General features: G+C 39.5%; 1 protein-coding gene across 5 annotated transcripts in view; it reads right to left on the bottom strand.

The window, feature by feature from the left end:
* Positions 1–24,541, bottom strand: part of Cdin1 (CDAN1 interacting nuclease 1) — a 212,623-nt gene extending 188,082 nt beyond the window's left edge. The window contains exon 1 of one of the 5 annotated variants that reach the window (XM_021231048.2): positions 24,076–24,541. In XM_021231048.2, coding sequence (XP_021086707.1) covers positions 24,076–24,176 — 101 coding nt within the window. In that variant the 5' untranslated portion in view covers positions 24,177–24,541. The remainder of the gene's footprint in view (positions 1–24,075) is intronic. The other 4 variants (XM_040746016.1, XM_021231052.2, XM_021231042.2 and 1 more) reach the window with 4 other exon arrangements.
* Between the last annotated feature and the right edge of the window lie 3,048 nt (positions 24,542–27,589).

Below are 27,589 nucleotides of genomic sequence, written 5' to 3'. Positions count from 1 at the left end.
AAGAATGTTTCTTCCCTCCAAAAAAACTGTCCTAAGGAAAAAACAATAGTAACTCTCTTCTCAGGGTCTGTCTCCTCTTGATTTTGCAATTCTTTCAGGTCATGATAGATATGTGTCTCTTCTGAACAGAGTAAGAATCGTGCCTCTTCACTTCGCTCTGAGATAAAATACGAGTTTTAGTGACACAACAGATGCAATGCATGAGTTTCACCCGATTGTAAGCTCTATGTCTAAACCCACATCTACCAGAATCACAAGGAAAAGGAAAAGCATTCTGTGAAAATGCTTCTTAAACTGAAGGACAAAATTCCCAAATTACTACAGTCTTTCTTTCTAGACAAATAAAAGTTCTAACAGATTAGCAAAAATCCTATTCTGAATTACTTCTCTGATACTCAGAGCAACAGCTGTCTTGCAAACACTTTGTAATCCTTCAGTTTCTTCCTCAAGGTCTGCCGCTCACCCCTAGAGACGAGGGGAAGGAGGCAAGTAGGAGGAAACGTGTGTCTCCACGGTCTGCAGTTCATCTTTGCTTCAAGAGGACGGAGAATCGGGAGAGGGGCATAAAAGAAGGGTTAGCAATTAGTAAAAGAGACTAGGCTTTTTACTAAGTACAGGATAATGTTCTCTACTAACAAACAAGAACCAGCTTACTCAAATGTTTTCGAGCAGAGTCTTTATCATGGAGCGGGAGTGAACTTGTGTATTCACAATCCACAATGCTGCCTTTGCCCAGGAACAACTCATCTTCAAGAGTCTTTTTCAAACGCTCACAAGGTAGGCAAGAAAGGCAATTTCAGTACAAGCAAGCTGGGGCTGAGAAAATGGCTCAAGATGTAAAGTAGGCATGAAGATTTAGGTGTACAAACCAGACCCGGCGTGTGCCTGTAATCCAGCACTGGGGAGACACAGGCAAGAGGGTCTTGGGGCTTACTAGCCAGTCATGCTGAATTGGTGAGCTCTAGGTTCTGCAAGAGATCTTGCCTCATAAAGTAACATGCACAGTGGCTAAGAACGCACATATCATCAACCTCTGGCCTCCACACATATGCACACCCCCCCATACACACACAACACATACAAATGAATACATAATAAAACTAAAAAGGAAAAAAAGCTAATTTCTGAGTCATATCACATCTTACACCAAAATACAGACTAGTCATCAAGTCTAGAAACATAGACATGTATGACTGACTGGCAATACAAAGAAAACGGATTATGGTTCCGTACTGTAAGGTCATCTTATAGCATCACCCCTTGATTTATCAAACCTAACGATAGTTATATTTCCAAATACTAGCTACATTCTCAAAGTACCACACTTTGTCACCCTTGAAAATATGCAAAAGATTTTGCATGGGCATTTTGGCTATCATTAGAATTATTTCTATAAGAAAACAGCACTCATTCAAAGACTTTTCAAAAAGAGAATCATCTCTTTACAGCTAGAACACAGAGGAGAAAACTTTCATTATCTGAGGGCATCAGCAGATGAAAGTGGAAGGCAAGTGACTCAGGAGTTAATAATGGCGTGGTGGGAACAAGGGCCTAACTCTTAGTGGAACATTCATCCAGCCACAGCAGTGGTTGCCTGCCACTAGAGTACTCTCAGCCTGCTATAGAGTACTATCTGGGATTCAATCCCCCGGAGTGCACACGCTTAAGAATTACAATAGCTCGAAGTCAGTCTTTCTCAAATGAACATACAGCAATTTTCAACACCAAAACAAGATTATCCATGTCTTTCAAATCTCAACTAGGAAAAATAAGTTTCATCGCCATAAACAGAGCACACTCAGCTGCATGTTAACGTGAACCTGAGTGTTTTGGTGACTGATGCAAGTTAACAACTCAGGAATGTTCCAAACCATCATATCCATGACAAGCTTTCTGCCAGTGAGCCTTGCTGCCTGATTTATGATGCTGGAAGGAGTACAAGGTAGAGTTCATTGGCACCACGTACCAAGCAGGACTTTACTTAGATGGCTAGGATTTCCAGAGAAGGCCAAAACCAAATGCCTAAATATAGAAAGTTAAGATGATGAGGAAACTGAAACCTTTCTTCTGCTTGGGAAACTGCCATATTTGGGACAGGTTGGCAGATTAAGATAATTAAAGAAGAGGTTACCAGAAAACAGTGTGTGATTTTTGTGGACACATTGTTTTATAATGCTCAGGTGTGAATCATTGGAAGGAAAAGCTCACTGGGGCTTGATAACAGGAGGCAGATCATTCTAGAAGGTCTAGATTTGCAGATATATCCATGCCATAGATCACAGATGTAGGAATTTGACAAGGTCAGGATTGGAGTGCATTGCATGTGTCTCATCAGAATCATATAAGCTACCTGCCTAAGATCATATGAAAATGACAAAGAAAAAAATAAATTTCTAGTCATAAATCTGTATGAATTCCTACTTTTAAAAAAAAAGGTTGTAAGGGACAATCTCACCCCTCTAACTTACCCCACCTCAGGGTCAGGGTACTCACACAGGGTGCCTGATGTCAAGCCATAATGAACTTCCAATTAGTTATGTCATTCACATTCTAAAGAGAAATTCCCTTTCCTACCTCCAAACATTACCAATGCAGTCTAGTGAGTGCTCTGAGCAAATGCTGCAAAGGCTTTTCTGATCCTCCAAACAGCATAGAAATAACAAGATAAAATGACTTCAGATCACACGGAGGAAATCTGTTTACTGCCTGCAAAAGATAAAAACCACTATCTAAATTGGAACTACCGCTGAAAACGTAAGGGACTGGGTAGACAATGGAGTGAAAACAAATGTTAACAGGTCAGAATTTGCTCAGGTTCATTTCTTACACCCAGTTTTGTAACAAAGTTTTCTAAACTTCTGAAAACTGTAACTAGACAGCAACCAAGACATCAAGGCCAGCTAGGCAGCAGCACATGGATCACAGCGAAGAATAACTTGGGCATGTGACTTTTTTTTTCTTTTAATATCACCTTCAACCCAAAGTAGTTGAGTTTCAAAAAAAAATTGCAACTAAACCAAATCATAACAAGAAATTAACTGAAGAGCTCTGTTCTGCTCATTTATAATGTGTTACCTGGAAAAAAAGCAGAAGGTCTCTCTAGCCACCTAATCACCATATCAATGACACATGCCACAAGAGAGAAGCGCTAGTTTATTTGATTGATCATGGTAGATAAACTCCAAATAACAGAGAAATTAACAAATGCTTGACATTTGCTCAACATCCATTATTCTGACACTGCTTTCAGAATTTCAAAGCCTGGGAGTATGCTTAATCAACATTCATATTCCCTTGTGAGCTACAGGCACCATATTGCACCCCGCCTTCATACTGATGAAAACTGCATATTGGCCATTTCCAAAATGTTCTGGGACTCCACACAGGGCCCCTTTTCTCTCTTGTTCCTGCTCTGCAGTTTTCTTTTAAACACTTCCAAGATAAAAGCATCTGCCAGTTTTTCTCTCTAGGGATGTATGCAAAATGAACTTAACAGTTTTAAGGCAGGAGTAACCCTCACATCTAAATTCATTCATAGGACAGAAAAGGGCCTAAGAGGCCTCTCCAGGGACAAAACCCTGTAGAAATTCTCCCCACACACAACAGTGGGAGCTTTATAAAATCTACGTCCAGACAATTTCCAATTCAAATGCCCAACATAGCATGACCTTTGTCAGATCTCTGAGCCCAAGATGCACCCATGATTTTTTATTCTAACCAGCACAGACATTAGACAGGACACTGTGGCTAAGCAGGAGGTTCAATATTTGCATGCTCTTCTATTGTGAAAATGTAACAGTGACAGCAGGGTGTCAAATTCTTTTCCCTCTAGAACTTTAACTCCATAGGAGAGGCATGGCTGACAGATGACTCCCCAACATCTGTGTTATGTACAAGGCACAGCTGAGGAGCCCCGGATCACTGTCAGAGCATCATGAAGATGACCTGCACTCTGCTGATGCCTTCTTCTCAGCCCTGCCGTCCCCACCCCAGATGTAGAAATATCTATAATGCAAACTGTGTGGTTTTAAACAAAATACAAAAATGGCAACGCAGATGAACATAATTTATGGTCATTAAGCTGTTCACGTACCAGCTCAACATATGTTGTATAAATGTTCTGTACCGAATAATTTATCACATCTGACATAGTGTACATCATATTGTTTTATTTAATATACTTACTAACATTTCATAGATGGAGCATCACTTCTGAAAGCGCAGAGAATGCACAGAAAATATTTACTCACCTTCCAAGATTTATTTTGATTAGCCTTGGAGTTACACAACAAAGTACAACTTACAAAATTACAGGGTAAAGGTTTCCACACAGCCATTGTTTCACACACTAAACTATAACACATGCACTCACATCTGTGGTCACTTTCATTTCATTTAAGACAAGAAGAACACCACACTAAATCCCTAACTGCCTACTGAATATTTTCGTATTTTAAAACAGGACTTAAGTATCCTGACACCCGAGTGAGAGCTTAAAACTCAATCTCAGGAAACACTGGTAAGCTCCTTGTATGCTGCCACATAGAACTATAGTGGTCAACGGGAACAAGGCCATGTCTAAGTCACCACCTCAAAAGGGATCATTAAAATAAAGGAGCACTGACCCTATCTGAAAGACAGCAAGAATTCACCAAACAAACGCATGGAGTGGCACAATACAGTCCTACGTACTAAATAGAAGAGTTAGAAAATAAAATTACAGCCAAACACAGTCCTACCCAAGGGAATTCACAGTTCATTCATTATATAGGATGCAAAAGAGAGCAATGTATAGGTTCTATAGGAACAGATAAACATTAACTATAACTGTTATAAAAGAAGATTTTAATGAATCTGCTGTAATATTCAAAGATGGGGATGGGACAGATGGGGACAGACAGGACAGGAAAGGAGAGGTAAGGAGAGAAGAGGGAAGGAGGCAAAAAGGATGGATCCAAGGGAGAAACAAGAAATGGCATTTTAAACTGGTTATATGGAAATAGATCTTCCAGGTAAAGGACAGAGAATGAAGGAAGTGGTACCCGCTTTAATTCCAGAACCCAAGAGGGCCATAAGTTCAAGGCCAACCCACTGCAAAGGAAGACCCTCTTAAATATATATATATATATATATATATATATGAAATAAGAAAATAATTTTCAAAAACAGAAAAGGATGGAAAAGTTAGTAAGGCTTTTCAAAGAAATCAAGAATGTTTGTTGACTTTGATCATTTTTGAGCAAACTTCTAAAAAAATGATCAGATCACCTGCTATGGGAAAGGATACTGGGGAGCGGGCTGCAGTGGGCATGAGATGAACACAAGCAAGACAGTACCTTTCTTAGGAATTGGGCTTTGTTGCCGTTTGCAAGTGAAAAATGCCAACTCTGCCGTTTGTAAGCAGAAAAATAATCTCTCTACAGGAATACAGCTAACACCCAAGGAAACCCTGTCTATTTCAAGACAGACACTGCAGTTCAAAAGCAGGGCTTTAGGCTCTCAAGATCGCCACCTCTCCGTTCCATGACAGGAGAGCCAACAGTCAATGAGAAACTTCATGTTGAGCAAGAAAACCAGGGAGCCCTATAATGCCACACTGCAAGTCAGGTGGCAGAGTGCCTTCCGATGAATTACAGAGCACTGTAAAAATACACAAGGGGCTGTCACACCGGATCCTCAGAAAAGAAAGATAAACCCTATGAAGTCAAATAGAGTTCAACCCAGAAAACAGCAAGTTCCTATTTCCAGACTGAAAATGGGAAAAGACACTAGTCTAAGGCGAGGTGACAACGGCACCTGCAGAACACTGGGTTAACAACGAGTTAACCCTTGCGGTTTGAGGTCAGGGCAAAACGTTTGGCCCACATGTGTGGCTTTTTATGAAGGTGAGTTCTGGCATCCGCAGCTTGAGAGTTGGGGTGAAGGCAGGGAGGCTGTGCTCTAACGTGCTCAGTACGAGTTCACCGAGAGCACCGAAGAAAAGGGGTTTGAGTGTTGTGTGTTCTTGCTGGGTCCCCTATCATCGCCATCACTCTGGCATTTTATTTCTAGAGACGAAATATATTTTACCTTTCTGAGATTATTTTCTGGTCACAAGCCAACCATTGTGAACCTTGCTGTGAATCGCAGAATAGAGCACTTTAAAGGGGTAAACAATTATAAAAATAACTTTGTCACAAGCACATACATTTTACTTTATTTAGTGATGTAATAAGCTTAGGGGCATATATCAGGTCCAAAACGGTCTTGGTCATTAATTCAAGCAATAAATCACAGGTCTTGCCAACAATGACGGCAAACAGATGCTAACAAGGAAATGTATTATTTAATATTGCCATGTGTTATAAAAATGTAAGTGTGTTTAAGACATGTCTTAAATTTTTATAATAATATGCATTTAATACATTACTGTTTTGACACATGCAGGAGTCAGATTTATAGATCCCATTCCTTAGCTGCTGCTTCTGTGAACACCAGAGCATATTCTCCTGTGTTTTTTAAAGAGGAGATCCCTTTAAAGTGCCCACTTGCAACAATATCTAATTGGTTGTCTTGCTGTTTTGTAGTAAATAATGTCAGCAACAGAAACTCATTAGGGAGTGCATCTATACTTTGCCTAATCAGAAAAAGAGAACATATTAAAATTACAATTTTTAAAGAGACATTACAGACTAAGAAAGTGGAACACTCATTTTGAATTCTTTTATGTGATAGCAAAGTAAACAAGTAATGATCAATATTCTATCACTTGGAAACATAACAAAAAGAAACCCTACTTTTATATATTTAGTTAACAATCCAAAGGACCATACAATAATATCTCAGAACACAACAGAAGCAAAATGTGAATCTCCCTAACCATATTCGACCAACCATGCCACCTCAAGACCTGGACTTTGTACTGTTCCCTAGGCTTACATCCCTTTACCAGCAAGTTGAACCTTCCTACACAAAGAGCTTCTAAGCAGAGTAGGAGGCTAAAAACAATAAAACACAAAATCTACAGGTTTCTTCCTTCCTTTCTTTCTGTCCATTCTGACAAACAGCACTTTTGTATGTGTGCACATTATTCTTATCTGAACCCGTTTGCGATCAACTGCTAGCATGATCTTCCCCTTTTTGTGTGCAGGGAAGAGTCCACGCTTTCGGACACTTGAGGAAGCAGTGCTTGAGGAAGCAGTGCTAGGAGAATGGAAACTAAATTTTCTTCATTAAATCTACTCAAGCAGATATTAAAAATGCATTTAATATACTGGTGATGGTCGGTGGGCACCGCTGACTGTGACAGGCCAGTTACTGATGATGTGCCGTCAGATGGCCTTCTCAGCAGGCGCCTGGGTCTCAGGCTGCTGAAGGACAGCAATATCTTCCCCTGTGTGTAAGCTCTATTCATCTCCCAAGTATTTACTAAATCACAGGCCTCTGCACACACAGCCCACATTTCGACGTATGCTAACAAATGATGGATGGCCTCGTCAATGCGTTATGTCCTGAAAGCATGGTTTCCTGCCATCCTGATCATCAAACCCCAGCGCTTCAGAGCTGATCGGTCCTGGGGAATAGGTTTTGCAGGCTCGATTAAAAAAGGAGAGGTTCTTTCCATCTGAGCCTCTGACACTCTCTTCAACTATTTGTTGTTCCAACCAATTATTCGAGCAAAATATTCAATAGGTGTTCGGATACCGTAACACTAGAGGCTTTTCCTAATGTTTGATATCATTTTATTTATGACAAAGCAGTCAAGGTATCTGGTGGTGAAGGATTTAACAGGGAAATTTACGTTTTTAAAACAATCTTCCTTCTAAGTGAAGCAGGCAAAAACCATAAAAATATTTTATATTATCACATCATTCTGTATTATAATATAATGCAAGTGGATTAGCTAACACATTCCAAAGGAAATTCCGGGGTGGGGGGGGACAACCTCTAAATCACAAGAGCCTTTTAAAACAATAACCCACATGAGTCCTCTTAATTACAACCTATCTAAAGCCATGCACCACGTAAAACTCTTCTGACAGTTCTCAAGTTCAGTGACAAAGGTTCAACCTGTCAAAGGGAAAAGGAAAAAACAACAACAAAAAAAAGCCCTCTCTAAAGAACATATACATTCAGTTCCATGCTTATATATGTCAGCTATCTATCCTTTAAGCCACAGAACATTTTTTTTTGCTCTATAGCTAGCTTATCTGTGAGAGAGACAATATCACAGTCAGACCTTTCACTCAGAAATAATCTATGCAAAAACAGAAGAACTTAGCACAATTAAACAGAGAGCAGAGCTTGGAGGAAACAGGGTGCTGTTTAAGAGCCAAACAGTGTGTGCTATAAATAAGCTTCTAGAGATGCCTGTAATTTCTTAAAAATAAGTCTTGAAAAAAAAAAAGAAAGAAAGAAAGAAAGAAACCAGTGTAAGGTCCCACTTCACCAACAGCTAGGTGGGCTGAGAAGCCCCTCCCCACAGCATGAGCCCCACCATGCCCTGCCATTCCCCTCAACCTTAACCTTGAGATTAAGCTCACTTTTATTGTGCACAAAGGTCACCTATATTAGGTCAAAATTCAAAGTCCCTTGTCAGAAAAGGTTGATATATTCCAACCTCTCCTACTCTATGCATCAAATTTTTCATGGTAAAGTCATACTGAGCAGACAGTTTATTCAGCAATTTATTGTGCCACTGTAATACAATACAGAATACAATTGTCTAAAAGCTATCACATGAATAAAATATTTTCATGACAATGTGCCAAATCTATTCTCCCTATACACCTCCACTAGTGAAATAAATTTACCCAAAATCTTAACACTTCAGAAGAACTAGTTAGCAAATAAGAGTTCCCAAACATAATCTGTAGCATAATTATGGCTTACTTCCATAGACTTGGGCTGCAGGTAACGTTTTGTCAATGTCTTTCAAGTTTTTAAGTATTGTTTTTGCAAAAGGACAAAAATCTCTGAGCTACTTTAATACTTTCATTTGTACTAGTTGAAATGAAGCAGATCTAACTCTTAGAGCTTCTCTCTTGACCTAGAATATAGTGGTATGGAGTCTCTGTGATGGAGTAGAAAAGGAAGGAGGAAAGTGAGGTCTTGCCCAAGTCATTATCACTCAACTGTGAAGTAAAAGAAATTAAAGGCTCACAACATATCAATAAAAGCAAAGACTTAAGGAATAATAACTCTAGTCTCTTTATAAACTTTATACAACTTTGTATTTTCCATTAATCTGCACATAGTATTAATATGACAAATGGCTTTAAGCTCATTTAAAAACACATTCTTCAAAGCTGATTAATGTCTGCATTAAACACTAGAACCAAAGCCAACTTTCATGCAATGATTGAGTCCACCATGTCCTGAAGGACACCTAAGCATAGTTTTTTGGATTCCAGCTGTTTCCTGATAAGCAGGATTCAGAATCCCAGCTGGTATTCAGTCAAAAAAAAAAAAAACAATAAATGAAAAAATCAAATTGAAAACAAAGCTGTCACTAGAGCAGCAGTTCTCAACCTGTGGGCCGTGACTCCTTTGGGGGTTGCATATCAGATGTCCTGCATATCCAATATGTATATTAAGAATCATAACAGAGCCGGGCGTTGGTGGCGCACGCCTTTAATCCCAGCACTCGGGAGGCAGAGGCGGGCGGATCTCTGTGAGTTCGAGGCCAGCCTGGTCTACAAAGTGAGTTCCAGGACAGTCTCCAAAGCCACAGAGAAACCCTGTCTCGAAAAACCAAAAAAAAAAAAAAAGATTCATAACAGTAGCAAAATTACAGTTATAAAGTAACAATGAACTAATTTTATGGGTCACCACAACATGAAGAACTGTATTAAAGGGTCAGAGCATTAGGAAGGTTGAAAAACCACTGCATTCGAGGAAAATAAGTACATGAGAAAATACTTTAAAATCCCAAGCTTTTAACATTCTGACTTGCTCTGTCCTAAGTACTGTTTATATAACATTACTTTTGGGGGAGAGAAAATTCTTTAGATAGATAGATAGATAGATAGATAGATAGATAGATAGATAGATAGATAGGTAGGTAGGTGGGTAGACAGACAGACAGACAGACAGACAGACAGACAGACAGACAGACAGATAATTTGTCATCATCAGAATATAACATCAAGATTTCACCACAACTAAAAAACAGAAAAAAATAGCAAGCTACCAATCACCCCCTGGGGATTACAAAGGAAAACACTTTGGAAAACTAGACACCAGAAAACTATAACCCTACAAAGCACTGCAAGAAACATCCTTCAATGAGCAATAGTAACAATAACAAGATGTGTGGTAGTCACAATATCAAGAATGGTGTTCACTACGTTACACCTACTTTCTCATGTGAATTGGTAATGATTTTATTTTACAAATAAAGGTACTTCATCAAGGGATGAAGAGACACATCATAGGTTACCTGGCAAGGAAGTCAAGTGGACACACACACACACACACACACACACACACACACACACACACACACATATATATTTAGGAATCAAGTTCTTCAAACCAACTTATGAAAGTCTTTAAAACTAAAAACTCTCACAGCCTCATGGGGTTTGTAGCAATATGCTTTGGACCCATAATCAATAAAATAATTAACCACAAGCAAGCAAAACTAACCTACCAAGGTCTAAGAGAAGCCACAACTCTCTAAATTCATCAGCATATCCAGCTGACTTACTCTGGTGGGCCCACCCCCAAGAGATTCCATTTGTCACTTAAAATGTACAATCCTACCCTGTAGACATTGTCATATTCTTGTTATTTTTTGCCTGTCTGTTGTGTAGTGTGCCTGTGTATGTATGTCTATATGTGTGTGTGTCAAGGCCCGAGGTTGACACTGGAAGTCTTCTTGGATGTCTCTCCACCTCATTCATTGAGGCAAGGTCTCTACATCTAGTCTAATTAACCATCTTACTCTGGGGACCCCCTATTCCAGCTTCTGAATGCTAGAATTGCAGGTAGGCTACCATACCAACCCAGCATTCACATGGGTTCTAGGGGACCTGAACTCCAACTTTCACATTTGCATAGCAAGCACATTCCCCACTAAGCCGTCTATCTCCTCAGCCCATCATATTCTTTAATAACTAGTAATTATGATGTGAAAAAGAAATATATCAATTTAGTTCTAGAAAACGGCACCAAATTAATCTGTAATCAATTAAGAGTTTCCCATTGTCTTTCATTATAATTGCTAAGCAGGATAGTCACTTCTTATGTTGGAATAACTAGTAATTAAAAATGTAACTCCTAAGCTTAAAATTTCTCTAGAAATAACTTCTGACATGATAAGCCCTTAGGTATAACACTGGTGGAACATTTCCAAATCCCTGCTAAAAGGAACTATAACATCCTTAAATTTACCTGATTAATTTATTTTGGAAGGGATTAATTTTCCTAAATGAGAAATCTGTAATACGGCTTTATAAAAATGACAAGAGAGAAATTTTCTTCAGATCAGTTCAGTCAAATGTCCATTGTGAGACATACCACAATACCTGCTATTACTGCGAAGATGCAATGTTGGAATTTTACAATGCCCATATAAGGGGGAAAAGTCTAATATAACAATAAGAATGAATGAAAGGTAAGTGGACGTACTTTGAGCCCCTATTCAGAAGGAAGTTAAAAGACTGAGAACAAATTGGGTTAAGAAATTTCTATATGGAAGTCATTTTATAGAGCTATAATATGTAATGCAAAAAGTCTTGAATCGTGGCATTTGGAGTTAAACAACTGCCTTTGGGTGGGTTCACAGTGGGGGCTAAGGGGGCACAGGTTTGCACCATTTGCATATTTCTATGGTGTAAACACCCTTACCACTGACTTCTAACAACCAGTGTGAGCTGCAGGCCACAGATCTGGAGAAGATACTCAAAATCAACTCTCAGGAGCCAAGAAGAGACAGTTCCAGCATTCACTGGCCATCAGCCAAACTCAGCCCACAGACTTACTCTGTTTGGCCAGGAAAATGTTGGCCCACGTGGAGTTTTAAAAATTCAAGCAAACTGAAAACACTGAACACCCGGGATAGTTTTTTTGTTTTGTTTTGATTTTTCTTTAAAAGGGGGGGGCTTTGAGGTGGGGGAGTACGATCTAGATTAGACTCCTAAGGAGAAGCCCTGGCAGCAGTCGGGTCCACAGTCCTGCCGTGCAGAGTAGCAGCTGCCACGTCACTGCACAAAACCTGCTAAACTTCGCCATAATGCAAACCAGGCCATCTGCACTCGCTCTCTTGTCACTGGTCCCTGCCTGACCACTGGTGTGGGGGGAGAAGGTTCTCCAACTGAAGAGCAGGTGTGGAGAGGCAAAGAGCCAGAGCACAGGGAGGGACTTCTCTACAGGTCTCTGCATTTAGCATTAATGAACTGGGACCAGTTCTAAATGCTATCTGAACCTAACACTAGTTCACTCTAGGCCACTGGACCCAAAATAATAAGAGTAGTGGCAGTGTTTGTGATCTGTACATGTAGGTACCAAATGTGCCACCACAGTGCACATAAAAATTCAAAATGCAAACTTGTGATGAATGGTGGTTTTATCTTTATATATCCACATATTATTGGCCCCAAAGAATACAGATCTAGACAACTTTTACCTTCACCTGTCAGAAAGTGATGACTATGAGCTGTGTGTACCATGAAGGCTAACACATACAGGCTGCAAGAGTCTGTGGGTTTTGTTTTGTTTTTAATGTTATTCAATGAAGTCTGTCTTCCCAGCCCCAGTCCATTTACCATCTTAGCTAAATGAGGCTTGAAGTGCAAGTTAATTTCAAATTTTATAGCTTTGCCTACCAGTATTATCAGCAAAAACAAATAGTAGAATAATATACCTTAAGCAAAAGATAGCAGCTTGAGAGAACTATGGATAGGGAAAAAAAGGACTGAAAAAATTAATCACCAGTTTAATTTCTTGTGTGGTTGGAGGAAAGTTGATTAGATGACACTTTATCTCTGAGATCCTATCTACAAACAAGATACCTACAAGAGTCTTATTCAACCATGAGTCAGAAATGCTATGCTGCAAGCTTCAGAATCCCAGGGGACTACTGTATACCACAAGGACAAATGTCCAATGAGGCCTTTCTCCTCCATCTCTACTCATCCTCCAATCCTGGCAGAATGAACAGACCTGGTTCCGACTACCTGAGTGAGATCACAAATCCGCATGATGAACAGTGACTCAGAACCCTGCTGTGTGCATGTCCGAATCTTTCACTCTTCACAGCTGACCTGAGGAAAAAGTGAATGAACTGGCTGATAAGTGAGCTTAACCAAACACTCTCGTCCCACAGCTTTGTAGGCTCTGGATAGCCTACTAGAAGCGAACTGAGAACTTGAGGATTTGCAACAGCATTAAATGATAACCCTTGTAAATGCCAGGGTCTGCTAGATCACCCACTTCCTCCAACAGAATAAACAAAAGATTAGAGTTAGATTCGCTTATCCTTTCTTGTTCCAAGAGCAAAGGCTGAGTCATAACAATAACAACAACAAAAACACCTTTTAAAAATAAATATAAGTAAGTTAAGGAGAAAAGGATGGGACGACAACAGTACACCAGGTATTTTAAATCTGGGTCTTAGACATGACTTCTGCTCTCAGGACAATCACAGGAAAGACTAGAATTCAGCACTAAGTCAGGGAACGACTCCCTAGTTCAATATTTGACTGAACACTGTTATCAAAAGATATGAAGCTACTTTATTTTCTCTCTACATGCATTTCATTGTTTCAAAATATTTACTCTTATGATCTTAAATTTAGGATGCTAAGTTGAATAGTTTACAATTTTTACAGTAGCTGATGCACTATATTTCCAACATGTAAAAGAAAGAGGTTCTGAGAAATTTCAACATTTTGCTTGGAATGAGAAATGTAGAACCCCACAGCTTGATGGGACCCCAAAACGTATCGGGTAACAGTTTGAACAAGACAGGAGGTTGGAAAACATATATTTTCTGTTTGGAAGTAATAGTGAACAGAAAGACCACATCTCCACCAAGCAGTGCACTTGCAAGTGTGGCAAACCATGTGAGGGCCCCTGGCATGAAGGCGACTCGGATTCTGAAGGGCATTAACCAAGAGCCTCCCAGCGCAAAGGAAGGGAAAGAGCAGAAAGGCTGAGGTGGCATTAGTGTTACAATGTGGTCAGGAAAAGGAGGATTGGTGATCAACATGCCCCCTGCTCTGCAGTTGTGTCCCCACACAGGAACTCACTATAAGCACAACCTCAAATGGTGGGGCACAGAACATTCCCCTCTGGTGTCAAGTCCAGGGAGCCCACAGTCTTACATCCGCTATGTGCTGTTCCCCTCTTCTCCTTCAGTCAGGATGCCACAGCAGCCACAGCGTGCTCCATAAAACAGCCCAGTGTGTCAGCCATTACCAGCAGGAAGGATAAAGAAACGCTCCATCAAATGTTTGAAAATACCTTCAATAACACCATTTAAAAAAGGAAAGACCTAAAAAGTTACTTTACCCGGCCCCTGTATATTGTGCATGACTTTTACATATGAAGGTCACTTTTCAGACTTAACTGTAACATAGTATTTACACACTGATTGTTTTATCCTTAAAGAAAATTCAACCAATATGGCAAAGTTGCATAAAAGTGCATAATAAAAAATAATGGTAAATTCACTCCACATGTATTGAAATGTTAAATGACAAAATATTAGTGCCTCATCCTTTCATTCAATCTCTTTTCCTAAGGAAATATGTAATTCTCTGTTATTGTTCCCATACAGGTTATTGCTGAAGAAGCTGAGGTATGATGTCTGAAAACAGACTTAAAATGATTTTAACATTTTAATAGTATGACTGTCCCCCACAAAAACTAGTAAGAAATGCAATCAACATGTGGGGCTGCTTCTCAGGATATTGCTATCTAAGGGTGTTCCTAAATATTCCTTTACTAAGAATTCAGGCTCATCTTACCTTACAGTGTTACAAACACAGAAGAGTACAAACATCTGATGAAAGTTAAACTTGCTTTAGAAAGCAAAGAGGCCATACACTAGCAAAACGACCTCTCAGAAAAATTGAGCGCTAACCTACATACAATATGACAACGAACTCAAACTGAAATCTTACAAAATAAAAAAAACACAGTTTATAAGATTACTAAAAAATATACACCAAGCAGATCATATTCAATTTGACAGCCTAATCAATAGTCCCTGCAGAAGCATTACCCAGATATCTGCAGAATACATGAATTAATACTACTTTTTAATGTCTTGCAAATTAATCATATTTCTTTCGCAAAGCCACAAACAACATTTCAGGTTCGATAAAAGACTTTTTCTCCCTTTATGAGCCATTCTCACCTATTATTCTGGAAGTCAGGTTCACCACAACATTATCAGAGTGTGAAAAACTAACCACAAATTAAGAACCACCACTCAATTCAATTCAACAAACAGGGCCTACAGAAACAATATTTCAGCCATTTAAACCAAACTGAGTATGAATTATACATTGTAATACTTCACTGTGATTCTTAAAATGTTCAAAGCTAAAAGTTTTTCAGTATCATTTTAAATCAATGATAAAATACTGAAATATGCAAGGCAAGTTTGATATTTGATGAAATATCAGAAGTAATCAAGTGGTCCATATAAATATTTCTATTCTATGCTACTCCACTGCCTTTTGTGTACACACATTTGAAAATGACACCACTCAGATTCCATCTACTCTAGATAAATGACTACATTCTAATAGTGGTCACACTCAAGCCCTTAACACTTTCTATTGGTTCTATACTATGTCATGTGTTTCACTTGCTGTTTTAATGAATGTTCTCCATAACCTCAAGGAACTTACCAGGAAGCAGCAATAAGGTCTGCAGAGACAGACACCACTTGAGCTTGAAGCTTGTTTCTTCTGTTTACTGGTTTCAAGATTGGCTCCTTTTACAATGAGGGAGCTTTGACCCACACTAACATGAGACAGAACCAAGTGGTTCCCTAAGGCAAATGGTTAAAGAACACACAACAGAGAACTCCCTGTGTGAAAACCCAACATCATAAAATGCATCCTGCATGGGGAACACTGGGTGTTCCAAAGACAACAGTGGCTCATGGCAGGATATTTCCAATAAACATAAATTAAGTAATATTTTGTGTTTGTCTGTAGCTATTCAGACTGGACCCCTACATCCACCAAGGAGCAGTAAGTTCAACATAGGCAGAGGCTAGCAGAACCATCCTTCACTCTAGTACTTTAGTTAAGGGATGGATGAGGAGCTCAAGAAGATGGCCAAATCTAAAGAGAGGGGACCTAGCCACAGTTTTTAACTACTAATTTTGACATTTTACTTGGAGCAGGAATTGAAATCTTTTTTATGAATGAGTGGTTGCCTGCATCACTATCTGTCTTAGTTAGGGTTTCTGTTGCTGTGAGGAAACACCATGACCAAAAAGCAATTTGGTGAGGAAAGGGTTTATTTGGCTTACACTTCAGCATCACTGAAGAAAGTAAGAACAGGAACTCAAACAGGGCAGGGTCCCAGAGGCAGTAGCTGATGCAGAAGCCATGGAGGGGTGCTACTTACTGGCTTGGTTCTCATGGCTTGCACAGCCCACCTTCTTATAGAACCCCCGACCAAAACCCCAGGGATGGCACCACCAACCATGGGCTGGCCCTCCCCCATTGATCACTAAATGAGAAAATGCCTTACAAGCTGGATCTCATCAAGGCACTTCCTCAACTAAGGCTCCTTCCTCTGATCATTCTAGCTTGTGTCGGGTTGACATGCAAAACCAGCCAGTACACTATCTAAGAATGGGAAGATGTTGGGTCCAACACAGAAAAAAAATCACACCTACAGATCTGGAAGGCATAATTTAAAACCAAAGCCCAGAATCTGAGAGCAAAGATTCAGCAACAGGGTATGGATACTTGTTTAGAATCATGATCTCAAAAGTTTGATGTATAACCTTTTGGATAGCAATTGAATAATCAATGCATGGTAAAGAAACTCAAGAATCATAAGACAGAGGGCTCACTTTACTAGCAAGAGTTTCCAACCAATGCATATCTCCTTTAAGAATCCTTTAAGATCCAGAACTGAAGTGGGTATCTGTGATTTAGCACTGGCCAAACATTATTACACAATAAGACCACATCTCAAAATAAATAGAAGATGATAGACACATAGATAGGTAGATACATACATACATGATAGATAATAAATAGAACCTGTTCAAGAAATCTTTCAGTTTCTAAAATTCTGTAATTGCATTGTTTATACCTATTAGTTATGTTTTAATCTGTTTTCTTGGAACCATAGGCTATTCAAATTAATTGTAACACACTCTGTTGAGGTTTTTTTTTATCCAAATTGTGTCACAAGTAGAGTAACCACAACGTGAATTACTATAGATCAAATGTTCTCAGACAAAGTGGTGGAAAATTCTGAGACTACCAATGAAAAGGACTTTTTGTAGTGTTGTTTTCCATAAAATTACGATAGTAGATGATATTGGTCAGATGAATACGCTGGTAAAAATTGAACACTATTAGGGATATATAACTAATAATTTTTGTGAAAGACCCATGGATGGACACTCACTTCCCTGGGAAAACAGTAAGCATGTGATGAAAAACAAAATACTTTCAGGTCTCCAAGCATCTCTCCAAAGGGCATTTACTAAAGGAGTACCAGTCACCTTACTCTAGAGACACTCAGCAGTCATAAGCATACTAAAGCAAATGAGGTTACATTCAATGATAAGACATGTGAAGTAATACGTCGCTGACATGATGCTCTAAGAAGGGCATGTCATTTCTGGAGTGCTGTTGCTGAAACTTCCTACCCTCAAATTATCAGGAGAAAGCAAACAGCACTCAAACAGAGGGGCACTCTTTGAAAACAACTGATGGTTACTCTCTCCAGAGATGTCAAAATTATGAAAAACCAACAGGAAGCATCACACTCCTATGACATGATAAACTAAATGGCAATGTGCGATGCAATGTTCTTTCCTGAAAAAAACAAAAATAAAGCAAAAAACTGCAGAATTCAAAAACAATATAGCAATTGACTATATCATGTTAAAACTAATGAAATTCTGACAATTGGTCCAATAGTCATGCAAAATGTTAACATTTATGGGAGAGGGCATAAGGAACTCTCTAGAATACTACTACAAATTTTCTTTGAGTTTAAAGCTACTTACAGATACATATAATATATACAAATAGAGTGTTTGGACAGGAAAGTATACATAACACAATCTTAGGAGGCATAGTTGATTGCACCGAGAGTGTCTTCCCGAATCAGAACCCAGGAAATAAAATACAAAACATAAACATTACATACAGCCCTGACAACAGCATTAGGTATTAGACTCACACAGCATACCTGATCTGCTAAAGACAGAAAGACCCACGACTATTAAACTACAGAGAAAAAAGAATGAGGGTAGATTTCAAAATATAAAGTATTAAAGCTCATAAAGTTCCACCTCTTCATAATGAGTAGAGGATTCTGGGGTTTTTTTCTTTTTTTTTTTTTCTTTTTTTTTGTTTTTACCAGACAGGGTTTCTCTGTATTATTTTGGAGGCTGTCGGTCCAGTCCAGCCTCAAACTCACAGAGATCCGCCTGCCTCTGCCTCCCGAGAGCTAGGATTAAAGGCGTGCGCCACCACCGCCCGGCCTCTGTTTTTTCTTAAACAGTGTTGGGAACTGTACCCAGAGCCTTGTGCAGGAATTCCAAACTTCAGTGAGGTGGTTTGAAATGACATAATTTTGCAATTTCAGTGAAAACAGTATAGACATATTGAATTTCCCTCAAAAGATATGGAATAAGAATAAAATTAATAATAAACTTACTGTACATGTATGCCTTTCAGGATATATGAAAATGAAGTGCAACTTTGAAAATTAAGAATTTAAAGCCAGGCATGGTGGTGCACACCTTTAATCCCAGCACTTCAGAGGCAAAGTGGCAAAGTGGGTGGATCTCTGAGTTCACGGCCTGGTCTACAAAGTGAGTTCCAGAACAGCCAGGGTTACATCTACACAATGAGACTTTGACACATAAACAAAAAAAGAGCCAGGTATGGTGGTGGTATAGGCCTTTAATTACAGTTCTTGGGAGGCAGATAGCTGTGACTCCAAGGCCAGCCTGGTCTACATAGTGAGTTCCAGGAAAGCCAGAGTTATGTAGAAAGACCCTTCCTCAAAATTCCAAAATGCAAAGACAAAAATAAAAGAAAACAAAGAAGCCTAAATTGAAGTTTAAGGAAGTTAAAACCAGAATACTTAAAAGCAAACTAGAAAACATCCACAACAAAAAAGACAAGAAAAAAAAAATCAACATGTTTAACATCAGCACATCCAAACTATAGTAAGCAATAACCAACTTCATAAAACCAAATACTCCCAAAGCAGACACAGAATACCACTATGTTTCATTAGTGCAAAAAGAAAATTAAATAGACAAAAAACTATTAAAATTACCTACAATGAATTGTAATTTAAAAAACACTAGGTGTGGGTATAGTCCAATTATAGATTGGTTTTCTTGCTTGGATAAGAACTTGTATTTGAAACCCCAGAAAGGGGGGTAGGTATCAGAAGCTAATATAAACTCAAATTACCAGGTGTTATTCTTAATTCAACATAGTAAAGATTAAATAATGACTCTGATCAATGCTGGCAAAAATTACAGAGACAGGTAGTCCCTGTTCTACAGGTGAAGGAATTAGCAATCTTGTTGGTATTCATTTGTCAATACCCATCAACAACCTTCAAAAATAAATGTGCTTTGATTTGAAACAGCCAGTGTTTGTGTTCAAGTGCAGCCAATGACTTCCCAGAGTCCCCAAGTTCCTCTCAGGCATCTACAAGGTCAAAACTATGTTTACAAAAATATTACTGACCCTTCTATTCTATTGACATTCTATTCTATTCATATTGTGCCTACTGTATATTACTGTGGGTAAGTTTCCAATTCCTTTTCCTAAACATGGTTTTAATAGAAATAGAATTGTATCACCTTCCCTTCTCCAACCCCTTCCAGCTACATTCCCTTGGACTCATCCCACGGCCAGAACCCCTCAAATTGATAGCTTTTTAACTTCCAAAGCTTAACAACAAATTGGGGCAAGGGTACTACAGCCATTTTCAAACTCACATACATAACACAACTTAAAGAAATAAAAAGTAGTCAGGCGGTGGTAGAGCACGCTTTTCATCTGAGCACTTCAGAGACAGAGGCAGATGCAGATAGAGCTCTGTGAGTTCAAGGCCAGCCTGGTCTACAGAGGGAGTTCCAAGACACCCAAGGCTACCCAGAGAAATACTGCCTCAAAAAAAAAAAAAAAAACATAGAGAGCCGGGTGTTGGTGGTGCACGCCTTTAATCCCAGCACTCGGGACACAGAGGCAGACGGATCTCTGTGAGATCGAGGCCAGCCTGGTCTACAAAGTGAGTTCCAGGACAGCCTCCAAAGCTACAGAGAAACCCTGTCTCGAAAAACCAAAAAAAAAAATATATATATATATATATGATATTTCATTTCAGAATATTCACTGATTAATATTCTCATCCTCTTAAAATACTGCATGCTGAATTTAGAAGGAAATACAAACACCATTTTTAAAGATATGATGGTGTCTCTATTGAGGAATGTACCTGACTAAGAGCTGAGCTAGCCACTTTTTCCAGGAAATACAATTCTTACTTGAATAAACAATGAAAAAATTGATTATTCAGATTTGGGTATCTGGCAGACATTTTTCTCAAATATAAATGACATGAGCCTGTCATTTCAAGGAAAACAACTAATATCATGTGTTGCCAATGATAAAATTTGAGCTTTCAAGGGAAAATTCAAATATTAGAAAGCTCATATCCATCACCATAGCTTGACAGTTTCAAATCTTACAGACTTCTAATGAGATCACTGATGACATTAGCAAATGTGATTTTTTTTTTTAAATACAGCAGAATGAAAGGAGACAACATGCGGAAGGTTTGTATGGTTCAAAACCAATATTCCATGGGTAAAAGACCCACTGAAGTTCAAACAAGCTGCTTGTTACAATGCAAGTTACAATGCAAGAACGTGACAATTCTTTAATGGGGTTTCATATTTCACATTACAGTCAGCCTTCAAGAAACTATCAGTTATCTAAAAATCCTATTAAGTTAGTCTTCTCTTTTGCAACTACATATGAGGCCAGAGTTTCTTGGCATTTTTTTTCTTTTCTTTTTTTCCTATGGTGGTGGATAGCTGTGTATGACAGCCACATGTCTGCGAGTGCACTTGCCATGGATGAACATGTGGTGGCCAGAGATCCACATCAGATATCTTCCCCTATGGCTCTGCAAGTTTTTGGAGGCAAGGTCTCTCCATGACCTCTTCGGTACTAGGGCTTCCGTTGCATACAACATGGGATACTGTCACAGCAGTATCCCATGAACTTGGTACCAATTTCTGTGTTAGTTCTCTTCCTATTGCTGTGAAAAGAAACACCATGACCAAAAAAGCAACTTGGGGAGAAAGGGGTTTATTTCAGCTTACAGTTGCCATCATGAGAGGAAGTCAAGGCAGAAAGTTGGAGACAGGTACTAAAGCAGAGACCATGAAGGAACAATGCTTACTGGCTTGCTCTCCATGGCTTGCTCAGTCTACTTTCTTTTTTTTTTTTTTTTTTTTGGTTTTTCGAGACAGGGTTTCTCTGTATTGTTTTGGAGCCTATCCTGGAACTCGATCGGTAGACCAGGCTTGGTCTCGAACTCATAGAGATCCACCTGCCTCTGCCTCCCGAGTGCTGGGATTAAAGGCGTGTGCCACCGCCGCCGCCCGGCCTCAGTCTACTTTCTTACACAATGCAGGACCACCTGTCTAGGGATGGTACCACCCACAGTGGGCTTAACCCTCTCACATCAATCACTAATCATGAAAATACCCCCATAAGAATACCTACAGAATCTGATGGAGGCATTTTCCCTATAGAGCTGCACTGCTTTTCCACGGATACTAGGGATCCAAAGTCAGGTCCTCATGCTTGTAAAGCAAGCACTTTATTCAATGAGCTATCTCCCCAATCCTCTTGCTATCTTTTAATCAGCAACACATGACAACCAGTTAAAAGTAAATGTGGTTTCTTGTATTTATGGTGGACATTAAAGAAATTTGCAGAAGTATACAACCATGTCATTTGTGTCTAGGCCTTTTTTGGAATTATGGCTATTATACATAAAACACATTAATAAGTAATATACTTATTATTTTTTCAAAGCAATTTGGTAGTATTTTTTTAATTTCTCAGCTTTAATTTATATTTTAGTAAATACAGATATAACCATACAAAGACACACACACACAAACACATACACACACACACACACACACACACACACACACACACGCATTTCTAAAAAGGGGGTACTTGGTGAGATGGTTTAGTGAATAAAAGCACTTGCCCCCAAGCCTGACTATCTGAGTTTGATTGCCAGAATCCATTTGATGGAAGGAGAGAAACAACTCCAAGTTGTCCTCTGACATCCACATACCTTGAGACGTAGGCCCAGACACACATATATACAATAATGTGTAACATGTGTACATAATGAGAACAAAGTATCAAAAAGCTCCAAAGCTGCCCAGCAATGCATGTATGTGTGTGTATATAGGTGTGCATATATATATATATATGTATATGTATGTATAAAATACATATTATATACTATATAATATACACATAATATACATGTACATTCTATACCTTTTCCCTTGGGTAATCAGCTACTACTCATCTGAGTGTTCATGGACAGAACTAAAAAGTTAATGACAATAATTAAATTCCAATTTGTCAACTGTGTTCTTGGACAACAACTATGATAAAAATTCTCCAGCTAAGCCAGGTGTTGGTGGCACACGCCCTTAATCCCAGTACTCAGGAGGCAGAGGCAGGTGGATCTCTGTGAGTTCAAGGTCAGCCTGGTCTATAGATCGAGTAACTGGATATGTTCCAAAATTACACAGAGAAACTCTTTCTTGAAAAGTCAAATAAAGAAAAAAAAATCTCCAGCTATAAAGGGATAACTATCACACTTAGGTAAGGACAACATTGGAAGGAGAAATTTTCTGTTTAAAGACTAGGAAAATCAGCCTACCAAATATCAGGTCATAAAAGATATGCTTCTAATTTGTATTGATACCTATTACCCAATAACATATTTTTCAATGAAATTTCTCTCTGGTGATACATGGACAAAGGCTATGCATTATAGATAGGAAAGCTCTCCATTAGGAGCAACTATGCTCAATACCACAATATGGCTTTGAATTAGAAAAAATAGGTACAAAATACTCTGTATTATTTATTGTATTAACTATGATAACCTAGTTGTCTTGAACAGGTTTGAATCTTTGAGATAAGGAATCTACGCTATATAATCTCTAAGAGCCCTTTCCTAGCAGCTCTGAAAATCCTAAAAGCCACAGCAAAGTGAACAGAGAAGTATGAAATCCATGCACATGGAGGTCGAAATGGCCAAACTCAAGAGCATAATCCCTAGAACACCAAAGTCCTCGACTGTACTGAGAATGTTTTCATTGCATATTCAACAACAAGCCTCCTTTAGGCCTGGGCAAAACGAAAGGGTCCTCTGTTTAATCTACCACCTCTGGGTGTCTAGGCAAGGTAGGCAGCAAGCCAGTTTAATGAACCTCCAATGCACCTTTTTACTTTGCAAAGACTCAATTACCCATCATCCACTGCTAGTATCTCTGGATTAACTGCTGCACATTTATGAAGCACCTACTATGTGCCCCCCAAAAAAAAGTACCAACTTTTCAATAAACATCTGTTGACTTGGATTCAATTGCAAGGCCTGGAGAGGCTCCAGGGTCTTCAGCCATTAAGCATTCTGTATGGTAGGCAGATGAAAGGGAGGGAGCTTTCTCAAGATCCATGACCTAACCCCTGTCACTATGTTCCCCCCATCTGCGTGTGACACGTGGCTCCTATGCACTGCCAGGGTAGTTGAAACTGGGTTGAAGGCAAAAGGCTGTGAGTGGAGATAGGGACTTACCTGGGGAACCTCTGCTTCAGCTTCCTCAGGCTCTGCCTGGTGGGCGGTACAGACACTAGGCACTGGGCTATCTCCTCGTACTGTGCTTTAGTTAGTATCATATTGGGCCCAAGGGGAAAAAAAAAACCCTTGGGCTCGTGCAGCCTTGGTGCCAGGAAGCAAGGAAAAGGCAGAGCGCAGCACGACCCTAGGTCCTCCACCTCCTTAGCTAACCTCAATACCCCCAAACACACCCCCTTGCTGCACGGCGGGGCGGAGACACGCCGCGTCCCAGGCTTCACCTCCGCGGGAAAGGCGGGCTGTAGACCTGTTTGCGCCAGCGGAGAGTACCGAGCAGCCTCAGTAAGCCGGGCCGAAGGCAACTAGCCGCCATCTTAGGTAAGGGCAAAGGAAGTGGCGGCTGCGGGAGGAAGATTCTTTGCATCTTTTAGGAGCAGGTGTCCCCAATGTCGCCTGTCTGAAGTGGAACACAGGTGCTCATTGAGGTTGCAAGAAACCAGGGAGGCCTGTCACACAGTTCAGGGAGCGGGTCTCACAGGTGACCCTCCAGCACTGAGCTGGAGCCCCCGGAAGTCCTCTTCCTGAGCGCGGGATTTGAATTTGTTTCCAGACACGCCCAGTTCTTGCCGCCCTGAGCTGGATAGTCTGCAAGAAGCTCAGCAGTGCAAAGGATCTCTGCTAGTCTGCAGTTTGGCTTGTGTTGGGAACGTCCTTCAGCCTCCCTCATGGAAAGCAATGCTGTTATAGTGGTGGACTTAAATCGTGCTTCTTAAAGCAGCTGGCAGTAAAATGACATTTTCACTCCCTACACCTTAAGAAGTATATTCTTTCTGGCCGCCAAAATAGTAGGCGCCCAATAAACATGCAGAGAAATGAAACTCTGAGTTAATATTTTATTTTCAATATTTAATGTAAATGGAACACAGCCCTCCTAAGTCAATATATCAGACAATAGCCCCTGTAATTCCTTTAAAAAAAAAACTTTGCTTCTAAGATGGACATATGGTGTGTGTGTGTGTGTGTGTGTGTGTGTGTGTGTGTGTGTGTGTGTGTGTGCTCTCTTCAAATTTAAACATTTGGAACAAGTGAAAGAAAATGTGCTAAGGTTTTAGCACGTTTAAAATGTTTATCGTAGCTTTCATTTGCTGTAAAGCATAAGTTGGAACATTGGCTTAAGTAATTAAGGAATTAAGGATTAATTCCTTAATCTACCAAAGCCTCAGTTACTTTACTTATAAAATTTTGATTCACGAGACTGGTTTTAATATTAAATAAATGTGGTTTACAAACACAGTTATAAAGATTAAAGTAATGTCATCTTCAGGAAAAATGATTCAAACAAATATTTTGTGTTTCCTCTAATTTGTGAACCCGCAGTTTTACGTAGATCACAAAGACACACACACACACACACACACACACACGCATTAACATTTATAGGTGTACACATATACATACACATGAAAGAAAACAGAGAAAGAAAGAAGTAATGAGACTGGGGGAGCGTGAACAAGATATACATGAAATAATTTATAATATTTGTGAAATCTAGCACTATGTACATGACCTTATGCCAATAAAAACAATAAGATAGTACAAATAAAAATTTACTTACATAGCGTCCATCAAACAGCCTATGTAAAACAAGTTAGTTAAGTAAACTGGATGGGAATTTACTAGATAGTGCTTTGTGGGTCCCTTGTAAAGACTCACTTAATCCCCATAACTTCCCTTGGTGCAGGTTCTATACCCATTATGGACCCCTCTTTCCTTTGTGCAGAGTGAACAAAGGCATGAAAGGTTAAGGAACTTCCCAGAGGTCATGAGAACAAGTAAATAGCAGGAGTGGAATTCAAGTGAAAATTGGTATGTGGTGTTGTGGGCTCTCAACAATGCTTAATCACTTCATGGAATAGTCATTCTTCTAAACCTTTCTTAAGGTTCAGGATTTTTTTTTTGAAGACTTCAATTTTTAAAAAAAAATCATATACCAAAGGTTCTTCCCCATCTCCTCTGTTTTACTACTTTATTTTCTCAATGATTTCAAATGTCCAGTATCAACAGTAGGTCCTAAATTGAGCAAACACTGCTAGACCTTTACATCAGAATGTTGCCTTCCCATATGCTTTACATCTAGCTCTGGTTGTGTGACATTAGTACATAACTGTTATTTATGGCAGTGTAGCCTGGAGTTGCCACCTGGCTAGTTTGTTGCTGACCCTGCCATGACTCTTACATGAAAGCTGACTGACGATAAGCAGACACCACTTGGTTCCCCATTCCTTTCCCCTTCACAGCTTCCCTCCTTCCAATTCACAGCCATGGGATTTTTATAGAAAACATCAGTTAAACGATGTTTGCACCAGTTATTTTTATAGCAACTCCTCTCCCTGGCTCTTGTCCTGCTCTCACAACCCTTAAGGAAAATGCCAGGTTTGTTTTTCTGTTTTTTTTTATTTTATTTTTAACATGCTGGCAGTTTACTATTTTGACCCAAATCCAGTAGATTGTTTAGAGTTAGTGCGGGGAGAAAAGGAGAGTTATGTTGCTGTTTTCATTGGCAATGACAGTAGTGCTGTTTATTAAGCACAAATTAGAAGCTGGGCAGTACTGGTCTGTTGTGGTTTAATTTTTTTTTCTCCAGAAATGAATGCAATTGACTGGGTATGCACGTCAGGTCTCCTTTCTTCCCAAATCTGCCTGTCTTTCCCTCATCTCTCATCATACCCCTTGTCCCTTGTCTGCTGTTGTTTCTTCTAGGGCTTTCTCTGCAACGTTGTGTCCCTGGTTCTCAGCCAGAAATACCATTTCCCCACCAAGTAATGGAGGGCTATAAAATAATAGCACAAAACTAAAAACTGAAACAAACAAGAAACCAACCTGGTCATCTTCCTGCTTGCAATTGGCCATGGACTGTCTTGAACAACTGACAGCCTTTCTCACCCTGAATGTTCTGACTATAAGCACAAGCAAGGGAATGGTTGGGTCTCACCTGAAAGGGAAAAAAGATCCTAAAAAAAAATGTAGGGGAAGTGAGGAAAGCATTCTAAGAAGGGGAAAAAATAAGCAGGGCCTGGCATAGAACCCTGGACGGACCTACAGTTCTACAAAGTGAAGGAAGTTGATCAGATTTCCATGGGCCAATTCCTGGCATGATATAAATATTGAACATTTTTGAAGATGAATTGAGTGTGGAGGAGGGTCATAAGGTCCTTTCAAGAATGGCACTAATACAAAGGAGTAAAATTAAGAATGAAACACGTTACATGCCTGTCGAAATTATTCATACTGGAGCAAAGAGATCTCAGCACAGTGAAGAGTGCCTGACCTTAGAAAGACTCGGCCCCAGCCGGGCGGTGATGGTGCACTTCTTTAATCCCAGCACTCGGGAGGCAGAGGCAGGCGGATCTCTGTGAGTTCGAGGCCAGGCTGGACCGACAGCCTCCAAAACAAAACAGAGAAACCCTGTCTCGTAAAAAAAAAAAAAAAAAAAAAGACTCGGCCCCACTTTCAA

This window comes from Mesocricetus auratus, unplaced genomic scaffold (genome assembly GCF_017639785.1).
Source record: "Mesocricetus auratus isolate SY011 unplaced genomic scaffold, BCM_Maur_2.0 Super-Scaffold_100004, whole genome shotgun sequence".
Lineage (NCBI taxonomy): Eukaryota > Metazoa > Chordata > Mammalia > Rodentia > Cricetidae > Mesocricetus > Mesocricetus auratus.
The sequence above is the reverse complement of the archived record's forward strand: the minus strand, read 5'-3'. Positions and strand labels throughout refer to the sequence as shown.